The sequence below is a fragment of the Gracilinanus agilis genome, chromosome 1 (genome assembly GCF_016433145.1).
Source record: "Gracilinanus agilis isolate LMUSP501 chromosome 1, AgileGrace, whole genome shotgun sequence".
Lineage (NCBI taxonomy): Eukaryota > Metazoa > Chordata > Mammalia > Didelphimorphia > Didelphidae > Gracilinanus > Gracilinanus agilis.
Window position 1 is genome coordinate 175,141,470 of NC_058130.1, and position 20,210 is coordinate 175,161,679.

Sequence of the window (20,210 nt, forward strand, 5' to 3'; positions counted from 1 at the left end):
ATAGATGGGGAAACTAAGGCCAACATGGTTAAGTGACTTGCCCCAGGTCACCTAGCTTGCGTCTGAGGCCAGATTTGAACTCAGGAAGGTGAATCCCCAAGCCCAATGTTCTATTTGTTGTGCCATCCAGCTGCTCCAGTGTTAGATATGGTCAAAATCGATGAATACTTTCCTAAGGCAAGAAACTCTGACCCAAGCATAAAGCATGGCATAAACTAATGCTTCACATTTGAATGGAAAATGAAAATAGGACAGTTTTAATTTGTTATGAGTTTACTTGTTGTTCATCTGATTATAGGAGTCAAAACTAGAATGAGGTAAAAGAAACCTTCTGGGTCAGAGGATCATGGAATTAGAGTTGGAAAGGTCATCAGAAGACATCTAGTCCAACCCTCTTCATTTAATTGATGAAGAAAAAGAGACTTAAAGAGGTTTAAAGACTTGCTTAAAGTAACACAGAGAAGGGGCATCTGGGTGGCTCAGTGGATCAAGAGTCAAGCTAGGAGGTCCTGGGTTCAAATCTGACCTCAGTCACTTCCTAGCTGTGTGACCCTGAGCAAATCACTTTAACCCCCATTGCCTAACCTTTACCACTCTTCTGCCTTGGAACCAATACACCAAACTGATTCTAAGATGGAAAGTAAGGGTTTAAAATAAAAATAATAAAGTGACACAGAGAGTAAATAGGATAGTAAAAAATTTAAGGTAAGTTAACTAACTTCAAATCCAGTGCTTTTTCCCTTTCTAATGAGGCATTTGTTGTTATTGCTAAGTCATTTCAGTTGTGTCTAATTCTTCGTGAACTCATTTCGGGGTTTCTTGGCAAAGATATTGAAGGTTTGCCACTTTCTTCTCCAGATCATTTTACAGATGAGGAAACTGAAGCCAACAAGGTTAAGCCACACAGCTAGAAAGTGTCTGAAGTCACATTTGAACTCTGGTATTCCTGACCTCAGGTCTGGCATTTTATCTCTTGCTCTACCTAGCTGCAATTAGGAATTTACTAATTGTTTATCCTTGCTGTTTATTTGCTGCATGTTTGCCTGGTCAAGTGCTTACTTGTTGTTTGTCCCCTCGGTTGTAAGTTTGTTGACTGTTCTGCCCTGCTCTGAATACTGGTCATTATTCTATCCTTAGTTGAAATCTAGACATAAATTTGAACGATAATTATGAGGTGAGACTTTTTGAAAACACAGACTTAAATTTTAGAGCCCTGCACTCCTGAAAATGAATTTGAAGAAAGTACACAAAGGTTTTGCTGTTGTTTCTGTTTTCGTTTTTCAGATGATGAACAGAAGTTTATTCCAGGCTTCTCAGGCAGCATACAAAAAAAGGAATCTGTATATCATCTACAATTGTATTTATACAATCCTGTTCTAATTTATCATCAGATTATTACATTGTGTATAACTTGATAATCATCCTACTCAGGGCACCTCCTTTATTAAAAAAGAAAAACTTGAGGCTCCGATTCTAAGGCCTAAAGAAATGGACTTGAATTATAATAAGAAAGAGCTAGGTTAGGTATAAGGAAACTCTTCCAGGCCGCAATATTTGGTTATCATACACTAGAGCTGTAATATCTTCTTCCCAGATGTGCTTTCAAAGTAGGATCATATTCATCTGAGAGCACTTGTACCATCCTGTCTAGACACAGGGAATGTACTTCTAGTTTTTATAATCTTTTCTTCCTCTTCCTCGTAGGGTCCATGGACCCCTTCAATTTCCCAGTTCCTATGAACTAGATGGGAAAAAATTATATTAATATCTCAATTTTCATTAACTTTTGGTTTCCTTTGTAAACTTCTGCATTTTGTTTTATGAATTTAAAAATATTATTCTGAAAAGAGGACCATAATCTTCACCAGATTACCAAAGGATTCCATTGATGCAATAAAGGTTAAGAATCTCTGCCTTTGGAGACTGAGTAAATCTGTACCAAACAGGGTTCAGGTGATGTATTTCCTGTCCCAAAGAAATAGAGCTGTCATTAGCTTCCAAAGAACTTGGGTAGCATTTCCAACAAGGGACAACTTTTGTCAGGAAGCCATTATCTGGAAATACAATAAGGATTATCTGTTGAGAAGAAAACTTGGCAAAGGGCATCTTAGAGAAAGGTACTCTCCATACCAGACCTTGATAAATAATGACACCAATTGGTATAAGAGCTCCCAATCAGGAATAGTGTAAGGATTTCACCAAGGTGGAGGCGTGTTCCTTGTCTGAAACACAGAAACCAGAAACACTTACTAGAGTCATTTAAGCTCCTCTGAACCACAGGAGTACCTCATTTTATGCATCCTGGATGTGGTGGTAAAAAGTAGATTCGAAAATCATAACTGTGTAAATGGAATGCTATTCTAAATGTGGTAAGCAGGTTGACTACTTAAAACACTGTAATGAACTTTTGTGCAAAGTGAAAATCCTTTTTTAATTTGGATCAACACCCCTTAATGGATCAGGCTTCTCAAGTCTGATATTTGCATTTTGGGGTATTCTATAAATGTGTCACACTGAAAAATTCAAATTATCTCCAATTCGGGCAGGATCTATGAACACAATTGGCAGGCAAGGAATTTTAAGGATTTTGTAAAACATTATAGAAAAAGACAAGAGTATCAGAATTCGATATCTGAAAGCCCTTCATTTAAAGACCAAATCATACTGTATTTCATCAAATTTGCTGGCTTGTACACAACACACTCCAGCTTACACAAATACACACATTTGCAGACAAATAATAGATATAATAGCAAAAATGGCACATGCCATCACCTTCAAGACACTGAAACAGTGGACAAGTCATCATATAATTCCATTAGGGGATGGAAGGCGAACTTTCTTGTAATCATTCCTGGCTGCTTTTTAGGAATAGGAAACAAACAACACATGGATTCAAAGGTCAATATATATCCTTGGCCTTTGTTTTATGAAGGTGTTTGCCATCTACTCCCACTCTCCCCAAGGCCAGGACTCCTCTTGCATTGACCTTTTTATATTGCTTGGTCCTGTCTCCGTTTCAAACCAACTACCCTTGCTGCCAGGAGGAATGCTGCCCCAGTGAGGAGCTCAGAGATGAAGGAGATCCATCCAAGAGCCAAAGACCATCCAAACCTGATGTCCACCTGGTCCAGCAAGTCCTTCTCTTCCAAGAGGCAGACTGCTTCCTGAAAAGCTGCTGCTGAGTAGGCAATGTAGACACTGATCCCAGCGAGAGTCACCAAAGCTAAAGAAAAATCAAAAGGAGTTGAAAGTCTAGTCACAGAATTACAGCCTCAATGTCTCAGAGTTGGACCAGACGTTAGCAGCAATCTAATATAACCTAAACACATCAGGAATAAACCCTTCTAATACATGCCCAACAAATTGCCATTTAACTTTTTTCTGAAGATCTCCAATGAGGGGAAACCAACTATCTCCCAAGGGAATCTACTTTTAGATAGTTCTAATTACAATAATTACAATAAACATTGCTTGATATTTATACATAATGTGCCCCTTTGCAACTTTGATCCCTTGCTTCTAAGTTTACCCCCAAGACCTAATAGAACAAGTCTAATCCTTCTTAGGAATGATAGTCTTTCAAATATTTAAAGGCAGTATCATGTCCCCATGAGTCTTCTATGCTTCCGACTATCACAGTTCTTTTATTTATTTGTTTGCTTTATTTTTTTTAATGAACAGAATTTATTTCCAGATATCTCAGCCTCCCTTCCCCACACCAGAAAAGACATCATCCAACAAATGGATATGCATATATAGATTGTCTTTCATGGTTTCATTTTTTCAGCTCCTTCCCTGGAGGTGAATATTGAGCAAGTTATTCTTCAAATATCAAATCTGTAGCTGTATATAATGTTTTCATGGTTCTACTTGTTTCACTTTTCATTATTTCACATAGTTCTTTCCAAGTTTTAAAAAATTTAATCTGCTCATTGTTTCTTATACTACAGTAGCATTCCATCACAATCATATGCCACAGTTTGTTTAGCCATTCCCCAATTGATGGTCATCTCTTTGATTTCCAGTTCTTTGCCACCACAAAGAGAGTTGCTATAAATATTCTGGAATGGGTTCTTTTCCTTTTTCCTTGATCTCCTTTGCTGTGTCTAAGGGTAAACAGTTTTATAGCTTTCTGGGCAGAATTCCAAATTGTGCTCCAAAATGGTTGGATCAGTTCACAGTCCTACCAACAGTATATTACTGTCCCCACTTTTCCACATCCCCTCCAACATTTGTCATTTTGCCCCTTTGTCATTTTAGCCAGTTTGATGGGTGCGAGATGATACCACAGTATTACTTTGGTTTGCATTTCCCTAATCCATAGTGATTTAGAGCATTTTTCATATGGCTTTGTTTTCTCCATCAAAAAATTGTTCATATATCTTGATCATTTATGAATTGGGTGATGGTTCTTATTCCCATAAATTTGACAGTTTTCTATATTTTAGATATGAGATCTCTATCTGAGAAACTATGAAAACATCTTCTCAATTTTCTACTTTCCTTCTAATCTTGGCAACATTTGTTTTATTTGTACAAAAACATATTAATATGTTGCACTCTGAATGATCTGTTTTACTTCTCACAATGCTTTCCATCTCTTGTTTACTCATAAATTCCTTTTCTGTCCATAAATCTGATAGGTATTATATTCTTTATTCTCCTAATGTGCTTATATCTTTTTTTTACGTCTAGGTCTTATATCCATTTTGATCTTGATCTTAGTGAATGGCATACTATAAGATATTGCTCTATACCTAGTCTCTGCCAAACTTCTTTCCAGTTGTCCCAGCAATTTTTACCAAATAGTGATTTCTTATCCCCATTAGCCTGGATCTATACTTTTGTCAAATACAAGGTTACTATGATCTTTTGCTACTGTTTGTTGTATGTCTATTCTGTTCTATTCCAAGTTCTTTTAACTGCTCTTCATGTGGATGTATATTAAAAAATCTTCATTTCACTTTCTCTAGAAATATTAAGAAATAAATACTTTCTGGTTTAAAATATCTTCTCTGGATCTGTCCCCTAAGGAAAATGGGTAGGTTTAAGAACAAAAGGTTTTTCTTAAAGAAATTTGTTTAAGATTGCAAACTAAAGGTGTGCTGGTAAATATTTAACAACTGACTCTCAGGAGGAAAAAAGTATTCATGGCACATTCAAGTTTGATCCAAATATTAATATTTTCTCTATCACTTTCTTCAATCTAGACAATCAACAAAACAATAAATGAAGGCCTTATCTGTAGCTTTTGCTGATTTCCAAGATGTACAAGCTCACAACCAACATTAGACAGTCAGCTTTTGGGAGCCAGGATGATCCAGCTCCAACACACCACTGATAGAAACCCAACTGAAAAAAAAGCACCTCTTACCTTATTAAGTTTATTGTTTTCCCTACCTTCTCAAGAGATTGGCGTATGACCCACCCAAGGGAAGTTCTCCCTAGTTTTAGTTCTAGTTCTCTCTCTATCTCTCTATCTCTATCTCTCTTTCATGAAAGGATTACAATACTTATCTTAGGGCAGAGACCCTTTCAGTCCTTGAGAAGTGTGGTCAAGGATAGAATCTGGTACTTCCAGTTGAAGATTCAGTGACTATTAGTGATCTCTTCTGAAATGTTAACTCAAAACTCTACTTTAAAATAGAATGGCATTTTTCTTGTTCAGAATTTCTATAAATTGTCTCAAGGTAGACAATGTTCAAGGGCTTGGGGGCAGAGGATGTTACAGAACTTCCAGTTTGTAATTTATTTCTTTAAGCTAGAAATACTTAGATATACAATAGAATAATGTTTTACTAAAGTTATTTCTGGAAGGTTTATGCCTAAAATTAAAAATATAATGTTAATACTTCTTTAACATTTACATGACATGGATTCAAGGTCCTCCACCATTTGGTTGTCTTCCCCTGGACATTCTCCAACTTATGAATGTCTTTCCCAAACTATAGTGCAGAAAACTGTCATATTCCACATATTGTCTGACCAGGGCAGAGTGTCATGAGACTATTAACTCCTTATTCCTGGAAGATTTGTTATTTTTAATAAAGCCCAAGTTATCTTTAGCTTTTTGTCAAACTATGTCTAATACACATCCACAAACTATGTCTAATACACATCTACCATCCTCAAAGAGACATGGGTATGTATCAGGAAAATGTAGTTAAAATCACTAATTCTTCAGCTAATTTTGTTACCCCAGAAGGTTTTTGTTTGGCTTCTAGACTAATAACTATTATGCACAGTAAGAATTACAGAATCATAAAATCTAGGAGTTAGAAGTATTTTAGCAGCTCACCAATCAAACTCACACTTAATCCCTGCAGCAATGATCACAGCTTGTGATTTGTTGAAATTTTGTTATAAAGGGAGGGTATTCATCTTTGGTTATTAAAATAAAAATAGATGTAACACCAGTTAGAAGGATAGGAGAGGAATCAATGCTTGGCCTCTCATGCTAGTGCAAAAGTACTTCTAGGAAAAAGTATACTGCAATAGGAGACACGACACCTGAATTCTAGACCTAAGACTGTTGCCACTGGGGAGCTGAGTGACCTCAGACAAATCAGTATCACAGGTCCTCCTCACCTTCCTCCACTCTAAAACAAAGGTGGGGAGTGGTAGATTTAACTAATTATTCCTTACTGAAATTCTCTGCCTCTGGGTTTCCTTGACACTCAGCAAGGTCTGGAGATAAATCATCTTTACCAACAATCATCTTCTCATCATGAAATTTTATAAACAAAACTGTCCAAACTCTAGTTGTACAGATTACTCGAATTCTCTTTTGGGGTTAGTATTTTTTAATAGGCCCTTTTCTTTACTTTCCTAATTATATGAATGATAAAACAAAACCAGAAAATTCTTACCCTTCAAAAGGATGTTTACTTCCCAAAAGGGAACATGTGGAAAAAGACTCTCTGGAGGAAAAAAAAAGGATATTGACACAGAGAATTCCAAATATCATGGGGCAGAGAATATGGTAAATTCAGATCTAGTAACAAGCACCCTTGGAGGGCTGAGGGTTCCATACTTTCAGAAACTCCCAATTTATTTTATATGAGTTTCATGCTTCCATCCTTTTGCTACTTGGAGAATTCCATCTGTCTCTGTTTTATCTGAAATTTTTCATTTATCTGTGATATTTGCCAGCACATAAAGCTTTCAAAACATAAGGCTAGCTATTCTATGAAGACTCATTACAGGTACAGCCTAATTTAGTTAAATGATAATAAGAGCAAGTTATAGAGATCAGGTAATGTCATAGGAATAGAACACAGTGGAGGGGGCAGGAGCTCAGAGGTGAGGATCACAAAATGCAAACTAGATCCTTGAAGTAGAGGATATTGTGATAGGATATAGTTATAAGTTCTTAATAACATAAGTTAGGGGAAAGAGTGTGCAAGGTAAGCTTATAATTCCTCCTAGGCATTATAAGTGCAATGCCAGCTTACAGAAAATAAGTAGTTGGTATATACTAGAATTCATTTATGGTTATGGAGGCCTACTGAATAGGTTCTCTTCAGTCTAATTAGCTGAAGGAAAAAAAGGGAAAACATACTCAATTATGTTACTTTTATTTTGAAAAACCTTTCTTTAGAATAGCAACAATTTATTATTGAGAAATATATAAAATAAGAGTCTATAAAAGAAGAATTAAATAAGTAAAACTTTGGCACAACTTTGATATTGTCTCACATTAAACTTATCTGTTTTTAATCACTACTTAAGTCTGGCTTTCCTTTCTCATCTCAAAAGAATATTTACAACCTAAGTATAGCCTTATAAAGACAAACAATTTTTAAAGAATTAAGAACTTTGATTAATACCGTAACCAATCATGATTCCTAAGGACCATTGAGGAACCACGTTAGCCACCTTCTGACAGCTTGGTGAGGACAATCAAAGTGCAGAAAAAGATGAGTATTTTCAGACATGGGCAATGTGGGAATTTGTTTTATTTGACTATGAGTATTTCTTACAAGGATATGTTTATTTTCCTGTTTTGTTATTATTGTGTCCAATTGGAGAGGGAGAGAGATTAAATTCATGTTAATTGAAAATTAGTCACATGGGTTTATTTTTACTTTTTGCCTAACCATAGGTGGCTTCTGTCTGTCCAGCCTCATTTGAACTAATTTTAGGTTTGGGGGTTTTAAAACTTGGCTTGAACTGGCTATCAAAATTGCTATAAATTATTTTGTTTATGCTTATGATTCTCTGTTGGGACCTTATCTGCCTTATGGTTTTAAGTCCAGAAGATGTCAAGTTGTTTTTAGATGTTTCCCATAGCCCAAAATAGTTCCTCACCTTTATCTGCCTTGTCTCCACAATCACCTACCTACCTCTTCTCACACCTATGACATGTAGAAGGGGAGGGAAGGATGAAAAATAAAAGAAAATCATGTTATCAGGCACTATTTCATTTCTCCCTATTGTTGAAGAAGAAAGTTCCTTTGCTTTCTTCATCCAAATGATGAATTCAGGTTGGATATAAGTATTATTTTGCATAGTACTAACTAACTATTCATAGTTCTTGAAGTGGCTTTGTCTCTTCCCCCACTCCTCAAAGTTTACATATAGCTGGAATACAAAATTTCAAAACAAAGTTGTGTAATGGTTTTCTCGTACAGTTTCTTAAAAAGAAAAATCAAAAAACCTGGGTCCAGTTGGTAGGAATCTGGATTTCCTGCTCCATCTTCTAAAGGCCCTCCCTCCACTCCAAAAAAAAAGAGACTCTACTTTCTCATTTGTGGACTTTGCGCAGTGGTTGGCGCACGGTAGGTGCTTAATAAATGCTTACTAACTGACATGTTAACTTATTCCCCGAGTCTACCAACACACACATACCACACAGAGAGTCTCTTTCTGTTTCTACAAAACGGTCTTTTAAGCAGCCCTGAGTTCTCCCCTAGATCTGAGGCTGAGCAACGAAAAAGAGGCATGCACAAAGAAACAATCCCTTGTCTAGCCTCATCAAATGCAATCTGGAAATGCACATACAAAGGATGATTTACCATAAAAAAGTAAGGAAATAGAGTACATTAAAACCATATGTTCATTGGTATGGGGAATATTTATTCTCTTTTTCAATTTCAAAATCCACATTTCTAATTGTCTCCTTTATGAGCTCCCTCAAAAATGTAACAACCTGAGTTCAAATCTGACCTCAGACACATCCTAGTTGTGTGATCCTAAGAATTGACCACTGATTTGCCCAGTGGATATATGAAAATTGATGTCCTGTTCTTAAAAGATTGAGTTTTTTGTTAACTTAAATTTTCTTCTTATTCAACAGGATTTAATATAAGTGATTGTCATTGCTGAGTAGGTCAGGAAAGGTTCAGAAAAATGATCATCTCTCATCACCCTCCCAATGGAGAGGCATTGGACTGGCTCTATAACATCTTTAAAATTCTGACCAGCTCAATGAAGGAGAATATATTTTGAAAAGCTACCCAGATCACACTAGGAATTGCTGGATTTCTAAAGTGCCATTCACAACAAAAAAAAATTGAGGACTAGGAGAATCACTATTTTCTAATTTCAAGAATAAAATGGGTATTCATTAAACAAGCATTTATTAAATATATGATGTACCAGGCACTATCGTATAAAGCCAAAATTGGGCAAATAAGTCACTCAGTGGTAAAAGAGTCATGAGTGGTACTGGGTTCAAATCTGACCTCCAGATACGTCATAGCTATGTGACCCTGGGCAAGTCAGTTAACTCCCATTGCCTAGCCTTTTCCACTCTTCTGCCTTGGAACCAATGCTTAATATTGATTCTAAGACAGAAAGTAAGGGTTTTTTTTAAAAGACAAAATGAAAATAACTGAGACAAAGAAATAAAATAGTCCCTTCAAGGTGCTAATATTCTCTTGGGGGAACACAATATGAGCATATATAAAAATATCCCAAAGACAGGAATCATAATTCTAGGTTGAGAAGTCACTAGCAACTTCAGGGGAGTAGGAATTAGGAAAGCTCTAGAATAGGAGGGGGCATTAAAGCCTAGCTTTTGAAAGAAGCTAGAGAGTCTAAGAAGCAAAGGAGAAGAAGTGCATTCTATGGCATGGAGGCATAACTTCTGCAAAAGGCTATGTATGAGTATGCACTTGGTGCTCTGGCTGAAGAATCAGGACAAATACCCTGAAAATGATCCACTTAGAAAGCCTAAAGGAAATCTGAGCATTTCTGCAGTTGGCTTCAGGCTTGTGTTTTCACATAGTTATTTCTTACAGTTTTGAACTTCAAAAAGGGTTTAATGTAGTACCTCCAAAAAGGAAGAGCATCCCAGTCATGAGGAGGAGAAGATAGGCTCTGGCGAGGATGCTTATAAATCCCGTCATCCCTCCAAAGACCATCAGGATCAGGCTGAGCGGCAAAAGAATCACAAATGTCCCGTGCATAGCTTAGGAGAGACACACAAACAAAAATTAAAAAGAAAAGTGAATTGGGTCTGCTGGGATATTCTGATACTAAGCATGTCAGGTCGGACCAGGTGGCACAATGGATAGAGTCAAGAAGATCTGAGTTCCAGTCTGGCCTCAGGTACTTACAAGCTATATGATTTGGGGCAAGTCACTTAACCTCTGTATGCCTCAGTTTCCTTAACTATAAAATGAGAATAACAAGAGGATCTACTTCCACGGTTGTTATGAGACTCAAATGAGAGCACTTATTGCTGTACTGGGCACAATAATAAATTAATAAATGCACGTTTCCTTCTATTCACTGAATCTCGGCCATTGAAATCATATCATTAAGTTAAAACTCTGAGACCTGAAGTTGGAAAGTGACTTGCCTGACATCACATAACTAGTCAGCGGCAAGACCAAGACTAAAATCTAAGTTAGTGTCTTTCTGCTGCCCCAACCAGAGACTTAGGTCTAAACCAAAGTCTTAAACCCCTGTTGCTCCCACCATTGCTCCCCATTTGAGATAAAGCACAGAGGTACAGGTTCCCTTCCCCTATCACCATCACCCCCAAGACACCAAGGGCACCAACCACACAACCCACTGCCCTTCTTTGACTTAGTCTGAAGAGAGGAAGATTTCCAGGTGACCACAGTGCCAGACGAGAGGTTGAGATTAAATAGATCAAAAATCTTTAAAAGAAACAGTGTCAAATTACACAGCAACTCTGCCCATGGGACAAGAAACAAAATAGCACTAATGAAAAATACATGAATATTCACATTTCCAAATCAAAGGAGGCAAGTGTTTTCCTGAGGCTCATTCAAAAGTGTTCCTTTTCTCCTTTCCATTCCTGGCTGTAAGAGAGCAATTCACTTCAATTATAGATCACAGAGCACCCCTTTCTTAAACTTAGTACAAATGTCCAAATATCTGGAAAACACAATGTTTACAAAATACAGACAGATACTTTTCCCCTCCATGAAAGCAAGGGAAGGAAAGGCAGTCTGATTCTTTATGCTGATGATACCCCATAAAAGACAGAAAGACTCACTGGTCTCTAGGGACCAATTTAGAGAAGTCCTCACTCCAGACCTGCCTGTCCCAAATAGGACCTGACCCAAAAAGGAGTCATTAACAGCTTGATGTCAACTTGAAAGGAAGTCACCAGTGGAATCCCAGAGATCTATGCAGTTAATTTTGTTTCTTGCCCAACTTTCACTGAAATTGTTTGACTATGCTGCCATATTCTTTCTCAGTGATGACAGAGCAGCCTCAAATAAATACTTCTATTTGAGTTCCTCCCCACCTTTTTTTTTAAAAAATTAGGTTCCTGCAGCTACTATTCTTAGTGACAGGGGAAAGTACTTTGGGGAGAGAACAGGTACTTCCTTAAAGCCTAAGAAGGAAATCACAAGACTAGACAAAAGATGCTAGAAACCCCACCCACAACCACTTCCTCCCTCACTGAATGCCAAAAAATTGCAAGTTGCCCCTATAGGTCATAGGGCAAATGCCCAAATGATTTCTGAATAGAAAAAAAAAAAAACATTAGATTGTGGGGGCAGGAATCCAGATTCTTTTCTAGCCCTAGCTTTCTCTAGGCCAACTTCTTTGCCTGCTGGGTCTTTGTTTCCTTATCTGTAAATGGAAGGAGATGGACTAAATGATCTATAAGGATTCTCCTTATATTTTATGATTCTATGACTTCCTATCTTACTTTCAATAAAAAAAACTTTTTGATAGAATGGACTCCATTTGCTGTGATTTGAGAGAAAAGACAGCTTCCTTTACCTGCCCCTTCCTCCCCCAAAATAATAACTCCCCCCCCCCATAGATATACCTCTGGTGCCTAAAATAATATCATTCTAGTTTCAACCCTTTACGTTTAGTTTAAATCCTTAGATTCATGTCATCCTTTGTGAATATCATACCCACTAGGAAAGCTGACATATCAAGTCATGTATCTCTTACTGAGAATGAGTTCATCAGATCTTTTCCACCTTAGGAGAGATGACAAGGAATAACTTTTGAGAGAAAGACAGAGAGAGCAAAAGGGAAGTAAGTCAGAGCCAGAACTAACGGAGTAGGAAATATATACAACCCACAATGGAGAGCAAGCTAAACAAAAAGAGACTCTTTGAAGTCAAGGAGACCAGAGTTCAAAAAATTCCTTAGATACGTACTAGTTGTGTGTCGCTGAGTAAGTCACTTAAGGTTTCTGGACCTCAGTTTCTTTGCCTGTAAAATGAGGAGGTTGGACCTTTTCCAATTCTAAATTTGTGATCCTAACTGTATATTAAAGTTTAAATGAACAAGTATCAAAGACATCTTTCCAAAGAGTTGGACTTAGCCAGAATGGTATTTTGTTACCACAATGGACAAATCAAGTTAAATCAAAAAAAGGCTCTACTGTGTGCCAAGCCAAATGTTAAGTAAGATATTTAGGGAGCCTGAGAAAGTCTTGGGGCATTGAGTAGGCTGTCACACATATGGAGGATTTATGGAAAGAAATGGATAGTCATTAAACAGATGAAGTATGAAGAGATTGTGATCTGCTGTGATTGAAGAAGTACCCAGTGATCAATGCACAGCCCCACCAAAATGTCTATAGGGAAAGCAGCTTGTTGCTGGCCTTTCTCCATCTAGATTTGAAAGTCCTTGAAAACTGAAACTCTCTTATTCTTCTTTGTATTCTTCACAATGCTACTTGGCAAATCTTTTGCCGATTTGGATGGATAGATGAGTTAATAATAGATAGATGAAACATTTTCTTTTCTTAAATCAGTTGGACCAAGTTGAAATAGTGACATCTTGGGCATTTCCATTAGCAAAATCAGAATCAGAATAATACTGCTTTCACCCAAATAAACTACTTCTTTCCCATTGGCTCAAACTTGGTCATTACTTTCAAACTTTGCCCAAGTCACATGTGCCTTCTTCTAGCTCTGAGTTGGGACTGCAAGCCACTGCATAAGGGAAAGGAAAAATACGTAAATTGAGAGAGGAGATAAAGAGGTGACAAAAGGGAAGATTTGTCTGGGACTAGGCTTCTCCCCTTAACCTACAGAAACTGATGACTCAAAATACAAGGTGGGCTTCTTTGCTCCTGTTTTTCCTTCTCCTTCTTAGACGTGGAACCCAGACCTCCTGGCAGGGCTATTCCTAAAGGGGCACAAGTCTAGGGTGAATCATACTTTGCACACATATACATATGCATATGTAGACTATATGCCCATGTACACATCCATAGATATGCCTATAAATTTATACACATGTACATATATGTATAAATAAGCATGTATGTAGTTGCATGTGTGTATGGGTATGTGTATGCATGCCCATATGTGCCCATGCATGCCTGTATACACAGACATATACAGACTGAGCTTGTAATTCCAAACCCAAATGAGGTCATGAAGAATTAGACATGACTGAACAACACCATATAGAAAGAATTGTCCAGACATTTTGAGTTATGACTTCAGATTATACGGTCAATATGAATCAGAGGTAGATCTTGAACCCAGGTCTTCTTGGCTTTGAATTCCCTCTATCCGTTACTCCAAGTTTCTCACATACACAGATCTTTTTTATTGCCACGTACTGGAACTATTCCTATGAGATTCTGCCATTCCTATGAGACCCCTATTTTTCCTCTCTGACAATAAATGGGGCCCCAAACCATCCCTTATTTCAGGAGCATAATAACTAAAGGCTCTATGAAGGGAGAGAGAAGTATGCATAGCAAGTAGCGAAGGCTTGATTTCACAAATGCTTTCCTCCATCTACACAAAGGCTATCAGTCTAGGTAAGTTTGGCTGACTGCCAGATTTCCTGTTGAGAGTCTGAGGTGATTATGAAGTCATTAAGGAAACCATGAAATGACTCCATTTCCATCAGCCCTGGATCCCTCTATTTGGCCAAATTATTATAAATGAGCTTTTTTATAAAATTGATGAGAAAACCCATATTCCTTCAATTGTCGCCATAGGAAGGAAGGAATGTAGAAGAAGATCACACTCCTATTAGTACAAAATAATGACAAAAGACATTAGAGCTTACTCTTTGGGAGCTGACAAGTAATTGTAGCTGGCCTTTTGTTAATAATAATAATAACAATAATTTGTACAAGTACTTTAAGATTTGCAGAATGCCTGATATGCATCATCTCCTTTGATCCCTATGAGGAAAAGTGCTATTATTATCTCCATTTTTCAGATTGGGAAACAAAGACTGACAGATATTAAATAACTTACTCAGGGTCTCGCAACTAGTAAATGCATGAAGCAAGATTCAAACTCAAGTCTCTCTGAATACAAATCTGGCATTCCATTCGCTATACCCATCTACTCCCGATTTGTTCTGAACCATAAGAAGAGACTGCAAGTGAATTGGAATGGTATTTTGATGTCATGGGAAATGAAGTGGACTTGGAGTCAAGAGATTTTGACTTGAATGTTGCCTCTAACATATATTGACTATGTAGTTTTGTTTTGTTTTAACCCTAACTTTCCTTTTAGAATCAATACTGTATATTGGTTTTAAGGCAGAAGAATGGTAAGGGAAGGGCTAGGCAATGGGGGTTAAGTGACTTGCCTACGGTCATACAGTGAGGAAATATCTGAGGTCAGATTTGAACCTAGAACTTCCCATCTCTAGGCCTGGCTCTCAATCCACTGAGCCAGCCAGCTGCCCCCTTGACTATGTAATTTTGGGCAAGTTGATAGACCTCTGTGTCTTCATTTTCTCCTCTAAAAATGGGAAGAAGAATTGCCCTACATACCTCTAGGGTTATGATAAGGAAGAAAACTCTTTGCACACATTAAAAAAAAAAATGCTAAGTAAATTGGGAGTTGGTATGAATTACATTAGGAATAAGAGCACATATGGTTTCATTAAGATAGAGAACTCCCAAATAAGGAAGTTCCCTCTACCAATGCAATTTCACACCTTCTCTTCAACTTAATCATAGAAAGTTGTCTGGATCACTCAGAGGTTAAGTTATGTGCACTAGGATCCCAAAAGCCAGTGTTGTGTTAAAAGAAAAACTTGAAACAAGTTTTCCTGACATCAAGGCCAGGTCTCTAACTATTATGCAATACTGCCTTTCATGAATTATGTTAATAGTCCAAAAGCAGAACTACTACGTGGATTGCCAAGTAGAACTCAAGAGAAGACAACTGCTCAAATGATGTGATTTAGAGGACATAAGGAAGACCACTGCAAACTTCCCATCTTCAGGTGCTTAAAATTAATGACTTATTCATTTGGGTTAAGAAATGGTAAAATGTTCCCCTCTGAGGGGCAATCCAATGGCACCAAATGCACCAATTTTTACAATCTTTCACTGTTTGCCTTGCCTTGATCTCTTTTCTTTACTACAGGAAAAGGAGAATCATGGAATGTTAAGAGTTGAAAAGGACCTTAAAAATCATCTAGCCTAGTTCCCTCATTTTACAGAGAAAAAAATGGAGAAGCATTGGGAAAGGAAATTGCCCAAGGTCATTCCGGAATTCAGTGGAAATTAATTAAGATTCCCTAGCTCCAGGGGGCAACTAGGTAGCATAGTGGATTGAGAGCCAGGCCCAGAGACAGGAAGTCCTGGGTTCAAATCTGGTCTCAGACATTTCCTAGCTGTGACCCTGGGCAAGTCACTGAACCCCCACTGCCTAGCCCTTACTGCAGTCTTCTGTCTTAGAACCAATACCCAGTATTGATTCTAAGATAAAAGGTAAAGGTTAAAAAATAATAATAATAATAATAAAGATTACCAGCTCCAAATCCAATACATGGATACCAATTATTGAATACTTTTGATACAAAGACTTTATAATAAAGTATCCAAATATGTTAAAATACACAAAGATATAAAGACCTATGAGATGAGAAATTTAGAGACCTTTAGGAAGAGAATTATTTATTGATTATAAAAAAAATGCATTTAACTTAGAAGTCCAAAACTCAGCCTTAAAGGAAAATTCTCCCACACATATATTAAGATCTTATAAGAATTTATCACAGATGTGACTTCAAAAATAACTGCCATGATCTCTTGAACAACAGCAACATAAAAATAGTATAAAATGGTGGTAGAGGAGAAAGAAGCCCAATGCTTACCAAAGACTCCAATCAATATCATCCTTCATAAAATCCAGTTGGGAAGATTATTCTTTATGAATGAAGAGTCTCTATAAGTGACTCAATTTGTACCTAACAGTGTATTGATTGCATCAAATGCCAGAACTCAATAACTTCACTCAGAAGAGATCAGTTCACCTATCTCATTGGAGAAACAATATAGATTATTTCTTGCCAGGATTATGGCATGTAGTTAGATTTTTTTAATCAATTGAGAAAGTTCATATGGCTTGGCTAGGCATGGAAAGCAGTGAGTTAGACCCATACTTGAATAGGAAGAGGAGATCAAACTCAAATGCATTTCAGAAATTGCACCACGATTTCAATTTAATAATCCCATTCTCACTGCCTCAAAAGCCCCTTTTATTATACTAATGTTCTCTTGATGATCCTCAATAGCTATAAGTCATGGAATATTCTGTTCTAAGATAAATTGCATTTGAAAATTACATCTAAATCAAAGGGCAAAGGAAAGATTCGGGTTGAATACAACAATACTACAACATACTTACAATAATGATTTGCATGCATGTGTCATGAAATATGTCAGCCAGGATGTATGTTATTGGAAAAGAAGGTAGGCTAGTCATATAGTAAAAGCAAGGAGTAACAGAGAGTTAGTCTGAACATACACAAATATACTAAAAGAACTAGAGGAAGGACTATAGTGTTTTGGGAACGTGCTCAACTGAAAGAGATAGACAAGTATAGATAGGATGAGAAGCTGTGAAAGGACTGAAAGGATCTTTATCAGTAGAGATAAGACCCACACCAAAGAGATCACAGACTCATTGATGTCTATGGACTTGAAATTGCAAAGCATTCATCTTCATTGCCTTTAGCTACAGCATTCTCCTGGACTGTAGAAGACCAGACACTGTGTGTCTTTGGAGAATAATTCACTTAGTTTTAAAACTCCTAACCAGGAGCCTATCTCACACATTCTATAACAGAATAGCTAGACCCAGACTACCAGACCATGCTTCCCATGCCAGTTCACCTTTAATCCTGGCTATCTTTCTACCATCTCCTCTGATTGCTTCACATGTCCCATATTCTACCTATTATTCTTGGGACTCAAATTAAATTAGTACTAACATTGCTTCTGGAAAGGATATGTCAGACAATTCTCCTATGACTCAACTTACCATCCTGTGATTTTCCAGATCAAAACACCTTTCCCTAGCCAATAGTCCTCTATATATTTCTTCTCCATTAGATTGTAAATTCCTTGAGGACAGCAATTTTTTTACTTTTGCATTTAAACCCTGGTGCTTTCTTAGTACAAAGTAAGTACTTAATACATGCTTTTCTTTGATTTAATTAATTTAATTAACCATTTAGATGTAGTACATTTCCTGTGTTTTCAAATCTCTCCTTCCAAATTTCAGGAAACCAAACTTCAAAGGTGGCTTTTTTATGTTCTGAAATGGAAATACTAGCCCTGGAGACAAACAATCAAATGTTTTGGGGGAAAAAAACCACAAATTACCCTGGGATGGAGAGATTGACAAAAGGCTCTCTAGATGATTTATAGTCAGACAATTCATCTGGGACCATAAAGACTGACATTAGCCAAATTTTTGTGTTATACCAAAACCCTTATATGATATGAAAAAGGAAACCAAACTAGGAACTCCTTTATCAGTATCATAGAAAGAAAGTTCATTTTGGCTTCCAGGATTCTATAAAAAAAATTTTAAAAAATAAAATATGTAAGATAGGTTAGTGATATGAATTCAAAACTAATTGCAAAAAAAAAGAAGAAATATGAACTAGATTTGGGGACAACTGTCACATGTTTATGCATTCAACTCTAATAACTATATCTGTATTATGAAAACGTACAAGGTTGTATGGTGGCTACCACCTGCCAGGAAATATGGCAAACAAAAATTATCATAATAATAGACAATAGAGTGAAATAATTAACTCTTATTTTGTTTCTGCTTTCTCTGCTAATAAGAATCATCTTTGGAAAAGAAAGAAAAAATAAAAGTAGCTAATACGGAGATGAAAAGTGAGGAGATTCCAGGTAACATCTTGCCATCCTTGATGAGCTCAGATCACCAAATCCAAACAAACTTGATACTGACATTAGAATTAGAAAAGAAGCAAGAATTGGGTAAAATAGCTCTAACAAAAGCCTAATATTAGTCAATCAACAATCATTTATTAAGCACTTTCTAAGGACCAGGCATGTTGTGTTGGAAGTCCAAAGACAAAAATTGAACAGCCCTTACCATCAAAAACTTACATTTAAGGGGTCAGCTGGGTAGCTCAGTGGAGTGAGAGTCAGGCCTAGAGACAGGAGGTCCTAGGTTCAAACCCAGCCTCAGCCACTTCCCAGCTGTGTGACCCTGGGCAAGTCACTTGACCCCCATTGCCCACCCTTACCAATCTTCCATCTATAAGACAATACACCGAAGTACAAGGGTTTAAAAAAAAAACAACTTACATTTAAAGGTAAAGACAGCTTGGATATAAACAAAATATGTATAAATGAACAAATAAAGACAAGATAGTTGGGGGAAAGAAAATGCTAGCTGGGGTATGAAGACGAAGGATCAGGACAAGTTTCAAGTAGAAAAGAGGTGCTTGAACTGATTTTTGAGGGAAATATGAGATTTCAGGAAGTGAAGGTAAGAAGAAAGAATATTTCAGACATGGGAGAAAAACAGTAAAAAAAACTCATAGACACAGGAGTTTTGTATTGAGGAACTGAAAAGAGATTAGTATAGGTAGATGGAAGGCAGTAATGTATAAAAAGAGTGGAAAAATAGGAAGGGGTCAGGTTGCTTTAAGTGTCGAATTAAGTAGTTTCTATTTTATTCCTATATGAAATTATGAAGAGTGAAATGAGGAGAACCAAAAGAACAAAAATATACAGCAACAGAAATATTGTTTGAAAAATAGCTTGTGTATGTCCACCTCCAGAGAAAGAACCACTAAATAGAAATAAGACTTAGTTTATATATACATATTTCCTCTTGTCAAATAATGCCTTCTCTAATGGGGAAAGGGGTGGGATTTTAAGATGACAAATAATTTTTTTTAAAAAGATTAATAGAAAGTCACTAGTTTTTGAGTAACTGATGGAGGACTAACATGGTCAAATGTTTACTTTAAAAAAATCACAGTAGTAAATATGTAGAGGATGGATGGATTGGAATAAATCTGAGGCAAGGGATTCAGGGAGATCAAAGTAAAAGTTCTCGTAGTAGTCCAAAAGAGAAGTGAGGAGGGCCTAAATTAGAGAGATAGATGTGAGAGTGGAGGGAAGGGGACATATGTGAAAAGCTGTGGATATAGAAACAACATTTGGCAAAAGATCGGATATGTGAGCTTAGTGAGAATAATTTGGGTAGTTCTATAGCAAGAGATGGAAAAGAATTATAAAGGCTGATAAGATATGGAAGAGTTACAATCCATATTAGTAAAGGGTGTGCCTCTACCAATGAGATCAGAGACTTATTGAAGTATATTGGCCTTGTAGTTTCAACAAATTCTTCTAAATTGCCTTTTGTCTTTCCACTATAATATCTGGACCACTAGACTTCCAGACATCGAGGATTTAATCCAATTAACTTTCAAATTCCCATCCTAGGACCTAACTATATGGATTTGTGTATGAATATATGAATGAG

At 36.8% G+C, this 20,210-nt stretch overlaps 1 protein-coding gene across 2 annotated transcripts in view; it reads right to left on the reverse strand.

Moving 5' to 3' along the window:
* Window positions 1-2,726: 2,726 nt before the first annotated feature.
* Window positions 2,727-20,210, reverse strand: part of TMEM114 (transmembrane protein 114) — a 46,985-nt gene continuing 29,501 nt past the window's right edge. The window contains exons 3-4 of one of the 2 annotated variants that reach the window (XM_044657307.1): window positions 10,280-10,417; window positions 2,727-3,226 (exon numbers count right to left, since the gene is read on the reverse strand). In XM_044657307.1, coding sequence (XP_044513242.1) covers window positions 2,994-3,226; window positions 10,280-10,417 — 371 coding nt within the window. In that variant the 3' untranslated portion in view covers window positions 2,727-2,993. The remainder of the gene's footprint in view (window positions 3,227-10,279; window positions 10,418-20,210) is intronic. The other variant, XM_044657308.1, reaches the window with a different exon arrangement.